The sequence below is a fragment of the Leopardus geoffroyi genome, chromosome X (assembly GCF_018350155.1).
Source record: "Leopardus geoffroyi isolate Oge1 chromosome X, O.geoffroyi_Oge1_pat1.0, whole genome shotgun sequence".
In the NCBI taxonomy this organism is placed as follows: Eukaryota; Metazoa; Chordata; class Mammalia; order Carnivora; family Felidae; genus Leopardus; species Leopardus geoffroyi.
In genome coordinates this window covers 88105829-88123080 of record NC_059343.1, presented here as the reverse complement: position 1 = coordinate 88123080, position 17252 = coordinate 88105829, and the positions used below count along the sequence as shown (strand labels likewise).

At 45.5% G+C, this 17252-nt stretch overlaps 1 protein-coding gene across 3 annotated transcripts in view; it reads left to right on the top strand.

Annotated features, from left to right (window-relative positions):
• The first annotated feature begins 14931 nt into the window (after positions 1-14931).
• MORC4 (MORC family CW-type zinc finger 4) overlaps positions 14932-17252 on the top strand; it is a 51932-nt gene continuing 49611 nt past the window's right edge. The window contains exons 1-2 of one of the 3 annotated variants that reach the window (XM_045470648.1): positions 14932-15344; positions 15438-15510. In XM_045470648.1, the coding sequence (XP_045326604.1) occupies positions 15243-15344; positions 15438-15510 (175 nt within the window). In that variant the 5' untranslated portion in view covers positions 14932-15242. The remainder of the gene's footprint in view (positions 15345-15437; positions 15511-17252) is intronic. The other 2 variants (XM_045470649.1, XM_045470650.1) reach the window with 2 other exon arrangements.

The window sequence follows — 17252 nt, the reverse complement described above, 5'->3', positions numbered from 1 at the left end:
GCCCCAAAAGATTTTTTTTTAAAGGGCACTGTTGTGGTAGGAAGCAGACTCTGAGATGATGTTGGTAAGCAGGATGTTAAGAAGTAACCTTTGGAGGCACATGGGTGATTCAGTTGGTTGAGCATCTGACTCTTGGTTTCACCTCAAGTCATAATCCTAGAGTCATGCGATCAAGCCCATGTTGGGTTGTGTGCTGAGCATGGAGCCTGCTTGGGATTCTCTCTCTCTCTCTCTCTCTCTCTCTCCCCCTCTCTCTCTTTCTCCCTCTACCCCTCTCCTGCTCACTCTGTCTCAAAATTAAAAAAAAGAAATTAAGACTTAAAAAAAAGAAGTAACCTTTGCATCAACAGCTGTGGAAGGGAGAGGAAGGAAGCATGAGTGGGCAGAGGGAGAAGTAGAGCTGTGATGCAGGCTCAAAGACAGTCTCAATTCTTCAGAGTTACCCCTCATCACTTTTCTTCCAAGGCTGTCATGAGTCTGGCTGTAGCGTGGCTATCACTCAGTTTCAGCTTATACCTATGCACCATGGTAATCCATCCATGACCCAAGTTCAGGCTTTTCCCTCTGTTGTCAGCTGGTCATAAGGGATGCTTCCATACATCATAAATGTGAGCACAGGAAGAGATGCCAGTGAACTAAAGGTGGATGCCATGGAGGTCTGGGCCACCCACTCATATAGCTACTTGCGTCCTCTGGTCCTACTTGTGCTGGATTTATCACTTCTTTATGAGAGCTTGCTCTTAGGCCCAGCTGACCTTAGGATTTGGTGGGTCTAACAGAGCCCAGCTCGTGATGAGCAGCTGTGACCACATACTCACTTGGTGTCCTATGACCAGCTTGTTCCATTTCTTCCAGTGCCTAGTAGTGTGCTGGGAGTTTTTTTCAAAGGCATAGAATTCTCTGAAGATGTCATGGCTCTGTTCTGAAACTCCTGGGGTCTACATTGTGATTATCCCACGGGATTAGCCGTGAACTCCACATAGCATCTTTTCCCACCACTATTACCTTTAATACTATAGGGTATTCTGGTCATATGGCCCAAGCAGCAGTGTCACTTGCACTGTAGTGTAGACATGTTGCAGAGCTCCTCCTTCTGCGAGTTCCACTCGAAGCTGTCAGTCTTCCCATAATCTAGTATATGGGTCAGAGCAGTATTCCCAAGTGATCAATATACTGCCTCCATAGCCAAAAGAGGCCTGCCAGATGTTGTTCTTTCCTTCCTTATGATGAGAGGCACAAGGTGCAATAACGTGTTCTTTACCTCAGATAGGATTACTCATGTGCCCATAACCAATGGACACTAAGGAAATTGATTGATACGCCAAGCCCCTGAAGCTTCATAGGGTTCATCTCCCATGTTGTGAGTGATTCTCTATCACCATGACCAATATGCAAGCCACTTTTTGCTCCTCCAGGCTGATTAGTGCACTTTCTTTCATGTAATGGATCAATGTGATGTTCTGTAGTATATCCAGATCTCTTCAGACTATATTATGGCAGAGGGCAAGAGAGTGAACACAGAACTATCACAAAATTACACATGTACGTTGTTGTTTGTTCCATATGAATTTGAACCTTTTCAGATCCTCTTTTCTGAATAGTATAGAAAAGAAGACATTCACCAAATCAATAGCAACATACCATGTACATGAAGCCATGTTTACATGCAAATATATCACATCTAGCACAGTGGCAGAAGTTAGGATGTGACTTGAGTTTAGAATGGTCTGTCATTTTCTAAGATCTGTCCATTTTTTCCCCAGGGGTTACATTAGTGAATTAAATATAGACGTGACAGGGCCTAACACCCTTGCATGCTTAGATCTTTACAAATGGTACTGATTTCCATGCTTACCTGTTAAATGCAATAGTATTTTCCCCAATTTTCCATTATGGAAGAATTTTAAACTTCCAAAAAGTTGGAACTACTATACAGTTAACACCCATGTAGACACCAACTAGATTCTAAATTTTACATTTTATATTTGCTTTATCCCCTATTTATCTATATTTTTCAACTATCTATCAACCTATCTCATTTTTATTTTTTTACATTTATTTGCTTTTGAGAGAGCATGAGCAGGGGAGGGGCAGAGAGAGAGGGAGACACAGAATCAGAAGCAGGCTCCAGGCTCCGAGCTGTCACCACAGAGCCTGACACGGGGCTCGAACCCACAAACCGTGAGATCATGACCTGAGCCGAAGTAGGATGTTCAACCGACTGAGCTAACCAGGCGCCCCTAATTTTTATTTTTTTTTAATTTTTTAATGTTTATTTATTTTTGTGAGAGAGAGAGTGTGTGTGAGCAGGGGAGGGGCAGAGAGAGAGACACACACACACAGAATCCAAAGCAGGATCCAGGCTCTGAGCTGTCAGCACAGAGCCCAATGTGGGGCTCAAACTCACAAATCACAAGATAATGACTTGAGCCAAAATTGGACGCTCAACCAACTGAGCCACCCAGGTGCCCCACAACCTATGTAATTTTTTTATACGCATTTCAAATTAAGTTGCAGACATCAGAACACTTTCCTTGAAATATTTGAGCATGTATATCGACGTTTGTTTACAGTTCTAATTTTAGATAACATTTTCTTATAATGAAATGCACAAATCTTAAGTGTACCACTTGATGACTTGACAAATGCATATAACCCATGTATCATACCATTTAAGTACCTACCGTCCCCAAAACACACCCCACCTGGGACCAGCCCCACCTGGGTGAGCTAACAAGCTATTCAGCCAGTCCTTTGTGCATAAGTTACACAGGCGCCTTCTTCTGAGCCCCGCATACCCAGGGAACGCATCTCCTTGACTCACAGCTGAAGACTGGCACTGTGGCCAGCCAGCATCAAGAGCACTCCCAGGGAGAGTAAGCTTTGGGTGAGCTAACAGCACACTCCTGCCTCATCTGGAGTGCACCCCCCCAGGGGTTTCCCCCATCCCACTTCTCCTGGTAGCTGAGGCTTCCCTTTCCTTTCCCCTGAGATTCTCTGGGATTCTTGCCAGGTAGGAGCCAGGAGGCGGGCGGCCCACGTCAGGAAGGGAAAACCTTCCTGAAGTCACTGAGCACACATGCTCTGTGCTGACCAGGGCGCCAGTCCCAGGGCAGGTCTGCTCAGGCTCCTGGTTAGACCCCAGGAAGAGAAAGAAGGAGAAAGCCAACAAGGCCCAGAAGGGAGAGTGGCTTTCTGTGGAAGGCCTTACGCCTGGCATGAGCAGGAGGAAAGCAGTCTTGTCCCGCTAACTGGGGAGAGGGACTGAGTTGTATGAAGGCACGGTGGGGGGCAGGGGAGGCCTGGGGGCTCACTTCACACTTTGTTCCTGTCATCTCTCTCACACTGGCAGGTACGCAGGGCGAGTGCTGACTCCTCTCTCAGTCTGTTATGGAACCATCACCCTGGCTGCAGAGGGAACTGCTTTGGTAGTCCCTACCACTGACCCTTAGGCCTGAGCCCCTGGCCCTGATTCGCCCTCTGGGATTCTCCCACAGAGCTCCCTCTGGTCCCTGGTCTCTCCTGTCCAGGCCCCCAGCCAGACCTGCTGTTCTCCAGCCCCCTCCTTCCCTGGTGAGGGCTCCACAGCTTATTTCCCCTTGCTATAAAACTTCCTGACTAATTTAGTTCTTTGGCCTTGATGTGCCACGTGGGGAGTATATCCTCCTCCTCCCCCTGCCCTTTATTTTCTTTATTTATTTTCTGAAATCTGTTTGCCTTCCCTGAGTCTTCACAACTGGAACTGAGATCAGAACTGTAGAACACACCATGCCAGTGGCTGTAATGAAACCAAATCTCTGTTCAAAATGCTTGTTCATGTTGTATTCCAAGTGCTCTGTTTTGTTTACCAAAGCTTTTACCAGTAGCCACTGGAGAAATAAGTAGCAAGTGCAAATCAAGTTAGACCCGCCGCAGGTCCCATTCGGTTGACTGGTCAGAAAAGAGATTGAAAGAGCAAAGTGGAAAGGTTCCTTCTAATTAGGAAATAGGGCTTCATATGTTCTCTTCATAAATATGGTTTTATCTTTCTGTTTGTCTTCTGTGTAGTACAAAAGAAAGAGGTATCCAGAGAAGGTGGAGGTTGAAAAAACAAATTAATTTAGTCTTATAGAGTTAACCTAGTTTGCAGTCTATGCCGTGGTGAGTCTCAAGCTTGAGCCTGTATGGAATCACCTGTCCTGAGAATTTGTAGGTCTGGTGTGGGCCTAAGAATTTGTGTTTCTTTTTTTTAATTTTTTTTAACGTTTATTTATTTTTGAGACAGAGAGAGACAGAGCATGAACGGGGGAGGGTCAGAGAGAGGGAGACACAGAATCTGAAACAGGCTCCAGGCTCTGAGCTGTCAGCACAGAGCCCAACGCGGGGCTCGAACTCACGGACTGCGAGATCATGACCTGAGCCGAAGTCGGCCGCCTAACCGACTGAGCCACACAGGCGCCCCGAATTTGTGTTTCTAACATGCTCCCTGTGTCACTGATGTTGGTCTGATGACTACACTTGGAAATCAGGAAGTGGGAGTCCTCCTATTTTGTTTTCCTTTTCAAAATGGTTTCAGCCATTCTGGATCCCTTGTGATTCCATGTGAATTTTAAAATCAACTTGCCAATTTCTACAAAGTCAGCTGGGATTCTGACAGGGGTTATCTTGAATCTATGGATCAATTTGGGGAGCCTTGCCATCTTAACATCCCATTCCATGATCACGGGATGTTTTGCTGCTTATTTCAAGCTTTATAAGCTTTTTTTTCACTTGAGTGTAGTTGACTCACAATGTTAAATTTGTTTCAGGTATACAGCATAGGGCTTCAACTTCTCTATACATTATGCTGTGCTCACCCCAAGTGTAGCTACCATCTGTCACCATACAACACTATTACAATATCATTGACTATATTCTCTGTGCTGTACTTTTTTTAATGTTTATTTTTGAGAGAGAGAAAGAGAGAGACAGTGCAAGTGGGGGAGGGGCAGAGAGAGGGAGACACAGAATCCGAAGCAGGCTCCAGGCTCCAAGCTGTCAGCACAGAGCCTGACGTGGGGCTCAAACCCACAAGCCGTGGGATCATGACCTGAGGTGAAGTCCGGATGCTCAACTGACTGAGCCACCCAGGCACCCCCGTGCTGTACCTTTTATTCTTGTGACTTATATATCCAATAACTAGAAGCCTGTGCCTCCCACTGGCTTCCACCTATTTTGCCTAACTCCTCCAACCACCCACCCCCTGGCAGCTATCAGTTTGTTTTCTGTATTTATAGGTATCATTCTGCTTTTTGTTTTGTTTATTCATCTGTCTTTTTTAATTCCACGTAAGAGTGAAATCATATGGTATTTGTCTTCCTCAGTTTGACTTATTTCACTTAGCATAATACTCTCTGGGTCCATCCATGTTGTTGTAAATGGCATCCTTTTTATGGCTGAGTAACCCTCCATTGTGTATATACCACATCTTTCTTATCCATTCATCTATCAATGGGTGCTATGTTGCTTCCATATCTTAGTTTCTGTAGAAAAATGCTGCACTAAACATAGGGGCACATGTATCTTCTCAAATTAGTGTTTTCCCTTTCTATGGATAAATACCATAGTAGAATTATTGGATCATATAGTACTTCTATTTTTTAACTTTTTGAGGACGCTCCATGTTGTTTTCCACAGTGGCTGCACCAGTTTGCATTCCCACCAACAGTGTGCAAAGGTTCCTTTTTCTCCACATCCTCACCAACACTTGTTATTTTATTGATTGATTGATTGATTGATTTAGAGCTTTTCATATATCTTTCAACAATGTCCTATAATGTTCAGAGAATAAGTTTTGCACTTCTTTTATTAAATTTATTTAAATTTATTCCTAAGCATCTTATTTTTTAATGTTATTGCAAATGAATTTTCTTTTTTTTTAATTAAAAAAAATTTTTTTTTCAACGTTTATTTATTTTTGGGACAGAGAGAGACAGAGCATGAACGGGGGAGGGGCAGAGAGAGAGGGAGACACAGAATCGGAAACAGGCTTCAGGCTCTGAGCCATCAGCCCAGAGCCTGACGCGGGGCTCGAACTCACGGACCGCGAGATCGTGACCTGGCTGAAGTCGGACGCTTAACCGACTGCGCCACCCAGGCGCCCCTGCAAATGAATTTTCTTAATTTCATTTTCAGATTGTTTGTGTAAGTGTTCAGAAATTGATTTGTATATATTGACCTTGTATCTTGCGGCTTTTCTGGATTCATTTATTAATTATAATAGTGGTGTGTGTGTGTGTGTGTGTGTGTGTGTGTGTATTCTTTAGAGTTTTCTGTCTATAAGATCATGTCATTTACAAATAGAGGTCGTTTTTACCACTTCCTTTCCAATCTGAATGTATTTTGTCTCTGTTTCTTGCCTAATTACCTTGGCCAGAACCTCCAGTACAATGTTGAATAGTCATGATAAGAGTGGACATCCTTGTCTTGTTCCTGACCTTAGGGGGAAAACATCAGTCTTTTACCACTAAATATGGTGTTAGCTGTGGGTGATTTTTAGATGTTCTTAACTGGGTTGAAGAAGATTCTCTCTTCCTAGTTTGTTGAATGTTTTTATCATGAAAAGATGTTGGATTTTTTCAAATGCTTTTTCTTTGTCCATTGAAATGATCATTTGGTTTTTGTTTTTTTATTTGTATTGATATGGCTTATTACATTGATTGATTATCAGATATTAAAGTAATCTTACATTCCTAGGGTAAATCCCTCTTGGTCATAGTATCTAATTCTTTTTACATTTCACTGGATTCACTTTGCTAGTATTTTCTTACATATTTCTGTGTCCATATTCATAATAGATATTGGTCTGTAGCTTTCTGGTGTTATCTGTCTGATTTTGGTATCAGGGTAATGCTGGCCTCATAGATGGAGCTGGGTGGTGCTCTCTCCTCTTCTATTTTTGGAAGAGTTTGTGAAGAATTAGTGTTAACTCTCCAGTAAATATGGAATGGAATTCACCAGTGAAACCATCTTTTACTAGGCTTTCCTTTTGGGGGCGGGGGTGGTTTGAATGACTAATGCAATCTCTTAAATCTCTTCACTATTCAGATTATTTCTTCCTTCTTGAATCAGTTGCAGTAGTTTGTGTTTTTCTACAAATTTGTCCATTTCATCTAAGTTATCTAATTTACTGGCATACAATTGTTCATAGTATTCCTTAGAATCCTTTCTATTTCTCTGAGCTCAGTAGTAATGGAGACCACACTTTGAGAACCACTGCTGTAGGTGCTGTGCTGAGTAGGCTTGAAGGTCAGGAATCTCTGGTCCTGGGAGAACTTGTCCAGAGGCAGGGACTGCACCATGTAACCTGGAGGAGGTTCTGGGTCAATGCAGTCAGGCCTTGGGCAGAGCTCAGCAACCCACGCCTGGGACACCTACAGTGACTAAAGAGCATTAAGTTATATGCAGAACATCCTGTCAAAGGTCTAGTCTCTATTGGAGTCATCTAACCCCTGCTGTCATGCCTCCCTCTTCCTGTGTGTGGTGGAGGGAACTGAGGCACCAATAAACCCTAGAACACGTGGCCCATTATGAGCCCTTTGCTGTAGCGCAGGGTGACTCCCCAACTGAACATGCATCAGAGTCACTGGGAGAGGGGAGTGCTTGCTAAAACCCAGATTGCTGGGCAACAGCCGCAGGGATTCTGATCAGTAGGTCTGGGATGGTGGTGGCTGAGAATGTGCATTTCCAACAAGTTCCCAGGTGACTTTGACTGACACCTCTTGGTCAAGGAAATAAAAAGGCTTCCTGTGTTCTTGTGCCTGAGGCAGAGGGGCCTTGGCCCCTGAGAGAGATGCACACCAAGGAGCAGCCTGAACAGGCCTTGGGATTTATTTGGGCATCAAACTAAAAATTCGAAGTGACTTGATTTTTCTTGAGTTAAGAATTAGAGAGAAAAATACCAAATTATATACAGCATTTGTACATCCTAAATACTTTTGAAACCAATCATTGGATGATGATGTTGTTTAGGTTCAGCTATTTCAACAAGGGAGAGAGGGAAGAGAACTAACATTTATGAGCTCTGTTAAGCTTTGCACTAAGCCCTGTACATATGTTACGTCATTTGCTTCTTGCCACAACCATATGAAAAGATATCAATAAAAAAAAAGACATTCCATTGTTTCAGATAAGGAAACTGAGCCTCAGAGAGCTTAAGTGGCCTAAGGTCTCACAACTGATAAGAATTGGACCTGGGTCCCAGCTCTGGCTGCACAGCCCTTGCAGTCGCTTTGCTCATGAATGCATAAAGGACACATCCTTTACAGAAAGAACTGAGAAAAGGAGGGGAGAGTGTTTTCTGGAAAAACATGATAGAAACAAAATGCTCCCCATGGAGTAATGAGAAAGGAGACAGAGGGAACCGGTTGGGGCTAGATCACGGAGGGTCTTGACGTCACCTAAGGAATTTGTACTTTGCCATAGTGGATGAGGAATCCCTACAAACATTTAAGAAGGGTTGGGACATTAAACAGGGTGTAGCTTAAGAGAGTGGGAGGTGGTGGTAAGAGCAGAGGGGTGAGCTGGTGGAATCAGAGAGCCCTGGAGCTGGAAGGGATCCTAGAACTCATCCTCAGCACACATCTGACAGATGAGAAAAGTGGGGCCCCGGAGAGGGGAAATGACTCCCTGACTGGCTGATGGGAAGCCGTGGGAGCCCTTCCCAGCTCCACCTTGACCCTTTAGTGTCAAAGTCCCATTTCCCCAGCTGTAGGGAGTGTCGGTGGTCATCAGTGCACAGCTGAAGGCCTCGCCAGCAGTGGCCCTTGTCTGAGAAGACCCACCATGCCCAAAGTCACATACCCATCCCAGGTCACTGGTCAGTGCAGGAGCATGAAGCGCCAACCCGTTTACCACAGTTTAGGACATGTCTGAGGGGCCACGCTGGCTCCAGAGCTCCCTGTGGGATCAGCTGAGGCCTTTGGTGCGGCCACATTGCAGTTCCGCCTCCTCCTCTGTCAGTCCTGTTTTCTTCATTCCCTGTAGGTGTTGATCCTGAGAATGCCCCCCAAGAAACCTCCTGCCCGCAAAGCTCTGTGTCACACTGTTTCCCTAGGTGACACTTCCCCAAGGTCACAGGCCAATTCAGTAGAGTCAGGACAGGAGCCCGTGCCTTCTGACTCTCGACCCTTCACTCCATCTTGCTGACCTCCCATACTGATTCCTCTTAGGCTCCCTCTCTGCACATCCATCCGGGAAGTTGGGACAAGTGACCTTAGAGACTGAGTCAAAAGATGCTAGGAGAAACGCCTCCTTCCCCAGGAGCGCCCTGCATGGTAACAAGTACATGTGTGTGTCACACAAATGGAGCTACTTGTTCCAGGCGAATCAGCCAGGAGCAAATGCAAGGTGCCTCTCTGTTCTCCCAGGGCTCCTTCCCTTGCCTGGAACAACGGCTGGGAGAACCCGGCCTGGACTAGGCACAAATAAAAAAGATCAAAAAGATGGCTCAGGGCTTTAGACCCAAGGCCCTGGATCAGGGTGAGGCTGGCCTTGACGTCTAAAGCTCTGTCCCAAGACGGAGACAGGCAGGCTGGGGATTTTCAGAGGGCCCCACCACACCCCGCTCAAGCACTTCCCTGATCTTTGTTTTGAAGCAAGACCCAGGGTTTCACAACTGCCACCCATACTCTGCCCACTGACAGGATCTGGTCACTGGAATCTTCCCTTGCAAGATACCAGCTGCTGTTGCAGGCCTGTTTGGTGGCGAAGTACGTGGAACCTTGTGTTATGGCCTTTTTACTGCTCCGTGGAGCCACGGTGATGGGATTTGTATGGATTCATTTGCTGCTTTTGTTTATTGCTGTGCAATGGCAGCAAGGCCCAGAGGAGGCCAAACCCTAAACTTCCAGCAGCTCCCTTGGCCCCTCAGGATCGTCCCTGTATCTTGGGGAGCGGGAGAGGGGCTGAGAGGCAGTCTCTGACCCCAGATGCCAATCAGGAGGCCAAAACCTTGGGAGGAGTAAAGCTTTTATTTAAACACCAAATCCCCCAAGTAGTAAGCACACCAATACTTAGTGCAGCATCCCCAGTGCCCAAAGCAAACGAGAGACATAGACCACATACCTTAGAAGAAAGCAGTAAATGGACATTGTTAGAAATTCCAAATCTTGAGTCAAATAAAAGTGAGGGCCAAACAGGGCTTTCAAAATACCATATGTTGCTGCAAGGAAGAAATGGCAGTGGATCACTCTGCAAGGAAAATTAGGCATGCTCCTTCCAGATATAAGGGTTCTGATTAGAATGGACATTTATTGTCTCTGTGCATGTATTCTTCCCCCAGAGATGCTATATTCTATTTTCATAACTTCACTTCAGGCTCTCTGGCTCCTCCTCCAACCTTGCTACTCATTTTGGTAATTGTACCCACCTGACTTCTGATAGTTACCCTCAGCCATAGGCTTTCTATTGTTTCAGAGCTTTACAATCCCCACTGCTATAGTGATCCTAGGTCTGTAGTAACTGCTACCACTCTATTGTCAGGCCTAACCTGCGGAAGAGAGCCACCACTGAATTTTTTTCTTTTTCTTTTCTTTTCTTTCTTTTTTTTTTTTTTTTTGAGAAAGAGAGAGAGATCAGGGGAGGGGCAAAGGGGCAGAGAGAGAAAGAATATTAAGCAGGCTCCATGCCCAGCATAGAGCCGGACACAGGGCTCAATCTCACTACCATGAGATGATGGCCTGAGCTGAAAGCAAGAGTCCAAAGCTTAACCGACTGAGCCACTGAGACGATCATCCACCACTGAATTTCTTAGTGGTGCTAGTGCCCCTCTCACCAGCTCATTCCTCTTCTTCAGTAAATGGTGTATCCTGTGCCTTTCTGTTTAGTTTTCCAGTGTTGTTTAGTATATCCACTCCAGTATGCTCAGTTCTGAATCTTTTTATTCCTTCTTCCACTATTGCCACAGCAATGCTGGCATTTCAAGCTCACGTAGCACGGATCATCACTTTTTCTGTATTCTAGAAGCCATCCCAGTAGTGAGTTTGCATCATTTCTTGTGGCCAATGCCAGGGTGTTAAATCCTATATTCCAGGAGAGTGTTCCCAGATTGATAAACTCACTTTTATCCAACCTTAGAGTCTAGCTCCCTTGATCAAGCACCCTCAGAATCCAATTCCATGCAAACTCTTCCAGCTCCTGCCAATCCATGCTGGCTAGACTTTACAGCTTCCTGGGGGCATAGACACTTTCCTCCCATATCAGGTTTAGCATGTTCATGCTGTGCCTTAACTCTTTGTTATAGGCCTAGCAGCCAGGAGGGAAAGGGAGTGTACACATCGTTTTGTGGAGAGATTCTGCAACATCTCCAAGCGGGAGGTGAGGAGATTACCAGTAGGGAAGTTGGCCCAATTCTGTAGGGAAATCTGGAGATTCAAGGTTTTGGTGGCATCAATCTAGATATCCACAAACCGTGTGTCAGTGCCCTATTCTTTCCCAGGAAGCATTCTGATTTGGGCATAGCCAACCTGTCTCCACTGGAAGTTTAATCTTCTTTGGCTCTCAGTAACTACTGAGTTCTATTGGTCTTAGGGCTACTATTTCACCCACATTTCTCAAACACTTGATATTTCATACCAGATCCTATGTTACCTTCTACCAGTATACCATTCCGGTTCAACACCTAGTGAAGATCTTAACAATAATAGGACTGCCACCTTGTGGCAGGGGGCTATCTGTAATGTTGTCCTAATTTCCAACTGGGCAGTGAATGACCTAGCTCCCCAATCCCATCTAAGTGCCAATTTCTTGGATAAGTCTTAGTTTCAAGGATCATCACTTGAGTTCCCCAGGAAGCAAACTCCAAGATAGAACATAGCATGCAGAATGCTTACTAAGAGGTGTCTTTTGGATTAGTGTCAATGGAAGGAAGCTGGCAATGGCAGAGGGGAGATAGACCTGCACTACAGGCCCAACAACAGCCTCAGCCGACCCCACAGAGAGATCTGGAGTTAGAATGATCCTTCAGAATTGTCCCGAGTTGGGCTGAGATGGTCAAGCTTTTATACCTCTTCTTTGGTGAGACACTGTAGGCTGCCTCAGAAAACTTTGTGATCCTAAGGGAAGCCATTCTCTGTACCTGGGGCAATCCCTGAAGGGGGTAAGAGCTGAAGTCAGCTTGCCTACAGTGCTCTGAGCAGCTGGGCCCAAAAGTCCTTTATTGAAATGGGCGGGGCACCTGGGTAGCTCAGTCGGTTGAGTGTCCAACTTCAGCTCAGGTCATGATCTCACAACTTGTGAGCTGGAGCCCCACATCCGGCTCTGTGCTGATAGCTCAGAGCCTGAAGCCTGCTTCAGATTCTGTGTCTCCCTCTCTCTCTGCCCCTCCCCCACTCATGCTCTGTCTCTGCCTCTCAAAAATAAATAGACATTAAAAAACTTAAAACAAAAAATAAATGGAAGATGGGCTGGCATATCACAGTAGCCGCCACAGGCACCATCTCTTGACCCTAAAAATTATCAATTAAAAGTAAAGAATTGAGCACTTATCCTGTCCTTCCTATACAAATTGTATTTCAGAGTAACCAAAGAGCCATGGTTGATGAAGGTAAGCTCTATACAGAAGGATCCAGTTAATACAAGAAATTCTGGGATTAGACAATCATTGTTTTGCAGCCCCAATACAATTTTGTTTTAGATGATGAACATTGATGGATGAAACCATAAAGGAAAAGGCTGATGGGGAACTTTATGGTGGAGCATTCAGGCTGCCTCCACCTGAGCCTACTGATCAAACTGAATACCACTAAGTCTTGGATAGTATGTACCTCCTGATGTGATGTAACAGGAAGTATACAGGACCATCTACAAGCATTCCTTTTTTCAGAAAAATCTTTGTCCTGGAATCTAATGAAGGCTTTAGAACCAAGCCTTTAGAACCAACTCATGATTTATAGCTAAGTTCCACTTCTTCTAACAAGAGGATCAAGCTAAGTGACAACATGAGGGAGCAAACAGACACCTGAGAAGAATGTACGCATTCAACAGTAAAAGTGACTTCGTTTCTTCAGCAAGTCAATAGCGTGAAGTAGAAGAGGGGAGACTGTTTAAAGTAGGTTTGAGACAAATCCCGTGTGCAATGTGTACATCTTGTTTGGATCTAGATTTAAACAAACCAAATGTAAAAAGGCATATTTTTGAGATAATTGAAGAAATCAGGATATGGACTGGCACTAGAGGACATCAGATAATTGTTAATGAATTTTGTTTAGTGTGAAAGTGGCATCGCAGTTTGTTTTCTTAGAAAAGTGTCCATATTTTTAGAGGACACTGAAGTATATAGGGTAAAATGATATCAAATTTGCTCTAAAATGATTACAGAAATGAAAAAAAAAAGAATATATAAAGCAGGTATGGCAAAGTCTTGATAATTTTTGAATCTGGATAATAAGTATATGGGGATTTGTTATATCATTCTCTGTACTTTTGTGTATTTGAAACACAATTTTTAAGATACCAAAAAAAAAAAAAAAAAGGATGAATGCAAAGAACCCAGTGGGAGGAAAATGATGTTCAATGGATAGAAACAGGCATTTATATAAAAGGAGATTCAAATGTACAATAAATATTTGAGAAGAGATTCATCATCACCTGTAGTTGGGGAAATGCAAATTAAAACAATAAAGAGATACTATTTTTTATTCAAAAGATTGGAAGGAGTTAAAAGAGCAAGATCTGATATGTAGTGCTATGAGCACAGCAAAATAGCTGACTTGCTGGGAGGGCAAATTGCCTCTACCTAACAGTATTTATTAAAGTCAACCACGCACATGCTATTAGACAGCAATATCCTGTAGAAATTACAGTACCAGAAATTAATGATCTATACATGAGGATGTCTGAGGCAGCATTTTTTGTGTAGTCAAAAAAAAAATTGAAAACAACCAGTTTTCATAGAGGAATGGTCAAATAAATTATAGTTCATCCATACCAGGGAATGTTATAGTTTTTTTTAATTAAAAATATCTTGGGGTGCCTGGGTGGCTCAGGCAGTTAAGCATCCAACTTCAGCTCAGGTCATGATCTCACAGTTTGTGGGTTTGAGATCTACATAGGGCTCTGTGCTGACAGCTCAGAGCCTGGAGCCTGCTTTGGATTCTGTGTCACACGCCCTCTCCCGTTCATGCTCTATCTCTCAAAAATAAATATTAAAATTTTTTTCTATAATCAAATAGTGTATGTGTAGTAGCACAAAAATTAGAAAATACAAATAAGAAAAATAAGAAACAAATTTAGAGTTTCAGACCTGGAGATATCGTGGAATACATCATTTCAAGTGTTATTCACTGTGTGTATATGCATGCATATGTATTATGTATGTATGAATATATATGCATATACATCCTTGTTTTTCCAATAAAAAGATATCACATTACACAATATGTTGTAACTTCTTGTTTCTTTAATTCCTTCATGAATATTTTGCACATCTATAAATATTCATCTACAAACATGGCCTTTAAGATCTGCATAGTATTCCATTTCATGGGCACTCCATAAATTAACCAATACCGTATTTTGGAGCATTTAAGTGCATCCCATTTTTTTTTCTTTTATGAACGGCCGCCCCCCCCCACACACACACACACTTGAAAAGCTTTGAAGATGATTTGCCAATTGCGTTCCAGAAATTTCTGGGTGCTTCTGGAGGCACTGGAGCCAGAGGAGTCAGAATGCTTTCCCATCACGCGAGCCTGCTATCTTCCCAGATAGCAAAACTGCAGTCTTTCAAACTTGAAAGGCTTGTCTTATCCTGCCCGTTAGTCATGCAGCCTAACTGGGACTCTGTTCCAGAAATCCCTACATCCTCTCTCTTCCCTTGCCTCATTCCCGCCCCTCCCCGCGCCCCCCCCCCCCCCCCGCGCTTTCCCGCTCGGCGGCCTGGCCTATGGCAAACGCCAAGAATTAATTAGGGGCGGGGATCAAGGAGCGGCTGTCAGGAGGTCGCCATATTTCCGTACGGCCCTGAGGCCGCCCCGGCAGGCAGTCGGTCGGTCGGGAGAGGTGCTGACAGGGCGGGGCCGCCGCTCTGCTCCGCCGGCCTCACCCCTCCCGCCCGGGACAGGTGGCTGGAGCGCGCCCCGCCCCCGCCAGCTGCGGGTGGGAGCGAGGGAGGGCCAGCCCCAGACGGCCGCCACCAGCTGCGAGGGGGAGTGAGTGAGGGCCAGTCCGGGACTGCCGGGCTAGGAGTCCGGCGGCAGCAAGCGAGTATCGTGGCGGCCAAAAAAATGCTCCTGTACCGAGGGGCCCCCGCGGGCCCTGGCGCGCCGGGTAGCGCGCTGGCCCGGCCGGGCGGCGGCCCGCAGGCCTTTGGGATCCGCCTGAGCACGGTAGGTCGGGGGCCCGAGGGGCTGCGGGGGGCGCGCGGGGAGGGCCCGGCGGGCCGAGGCCTCACGCGGGACGGGACCTTCTCTCGCCCCCAGATGAGCCCCCGCTACCTACAGAGCAACTCCAGCAGCCACACGCGACCCTTCAGTGCCATCGCGGAGCTGCTAGGTGAGTGGCGAGGGCGGGCCTGGCCGCGATAGCCAGAGGCAGCGGTGCCAACGTGGTGCCGTGGTCGCGAGAGGAATGTGCGGAGCCGCGCGGGGCGGGCGGGGGCTGGGGTGGGGGCGTCGGGACCGGCCCCGACCCCGCAGGCGGAGGGGGACGTCTCTCTCGCCAGGCGTGGGGGTGGGGGGCGAGGTCCAGCGAATAAAGCTCAGGAAACAAGGTGTGCCGGAAGAGTTAGGACTCCCTTGTGCGTTTTCTTTCTGGTTCGTGATGTTCCGGGCACTTTAGGATAGCTTAGTTAATAATCAAAACGTGATGCATAAAAATACAGGGCCCTGAGGCAGCTGGGCTCCGCAGGCACTGGCGACCGACGGAGGGCGCCAAGTTAGCAGAGGGGCATTGCGGAGGACCCAGTAGGGTCCTGAGGAAAGGTCTGGAAGACGGAGTTCTTCAACTTTTGGGACCAGGGAATCTGGGAATGATGGGACATCCCTTAAGAGATGACACGAGTGCATTTGGCTCCCTGCGACTGCGGAGGGCTGGGTCCGTGGTCCACGAGCGCCCTCACACCGCTGGAATGAATACTGAGCACTTAACCTCTCGCTCCACCGATGTTTGCTTTTAAAGCGTTTTCAGTTGATCCCTTGAAGCCAAGTACATCAGCTTTTGCAGTAGTGTGCTAAATACTGTGTGGAAAGCAAAGAAGAAAGGCATTCCCGGACCAAATGCAGCACACAGAGCACATTGTAAATATTTCAGAAATTGAAAGAAGGGAGAGACGTTTATGGGACAAGGTAGCACAGTACAAAATCTTGAAAGTGGTTTCAAAGCTTGCTAGATGAACCCCAGCCTCTACTTAAAGCAATTGCTTTAACCCAGATTTTAAAACCCAGATTTTAAACACCAAATCACAACTCTTTGTGGTAATATTACAAATAGGAAAAAGAGGAGAGCAAAATATTAACTGGTAGCCCAAAGCTTTCGTTTTAGGTGTTCCTTCAATAGGGTTTTCTTCTCCACTTAATGTATTAATTTTCTAGTGAATCATTCATCCGGTGAATATTTATTGAGCACACACTGTGGGCAAGGCCACTGTGGTAGGTACAAAAATGAGCACAGCACAGACTCCCTTTTCTAGTAGGGGGAGATAAAACATGTCCAGGAGGTTTATGCTTTGTATAACAGCAAAACAGAAAGGGGTGCATCAGCAAAGATCCACACCTCGAATGCTGTGGGAGTTCAGAGGAAGGAGGGATGACTTCCAGCTCACCAGGAAGAGGAGGGTTAGGAAAGGCTTTGTAGAGGTGGTGACATTTGAGCTGAGATTTGAAGGATCGGGACATGTGGATATGGATGTGGGGAGGGAAGGGCATTCCAGGCAAAAGGAACAACTGTGTGAACAAAAGCATGAAGAATATTGAGTAGTTGAGTTTAATTAGAGCAGGGAGTTTACAAGTAGTCAAAACTGTCTGTCGTTAGAGAGCTGATAAAGAGCCTTCACGAATACATTTGTAACTTTACCCTCTGAAGTCAACGGCCTTATTATAATTAATATTAGTACTGTCATTACCATCCTTATTATCCTCATCCTGAAGATAAAGATATAGAAGCTCAGAATTTAATGGACTTTTCCAAGGTTGTAGGTCTAGTAAGTGGCAGATCCAGGACTCAAGCCCAGGTCTTTTTGCTCCAAGTACCATGTAGATAATAAGGTTAGAAAAGGCAGACTAGGACCAGGATGTGAC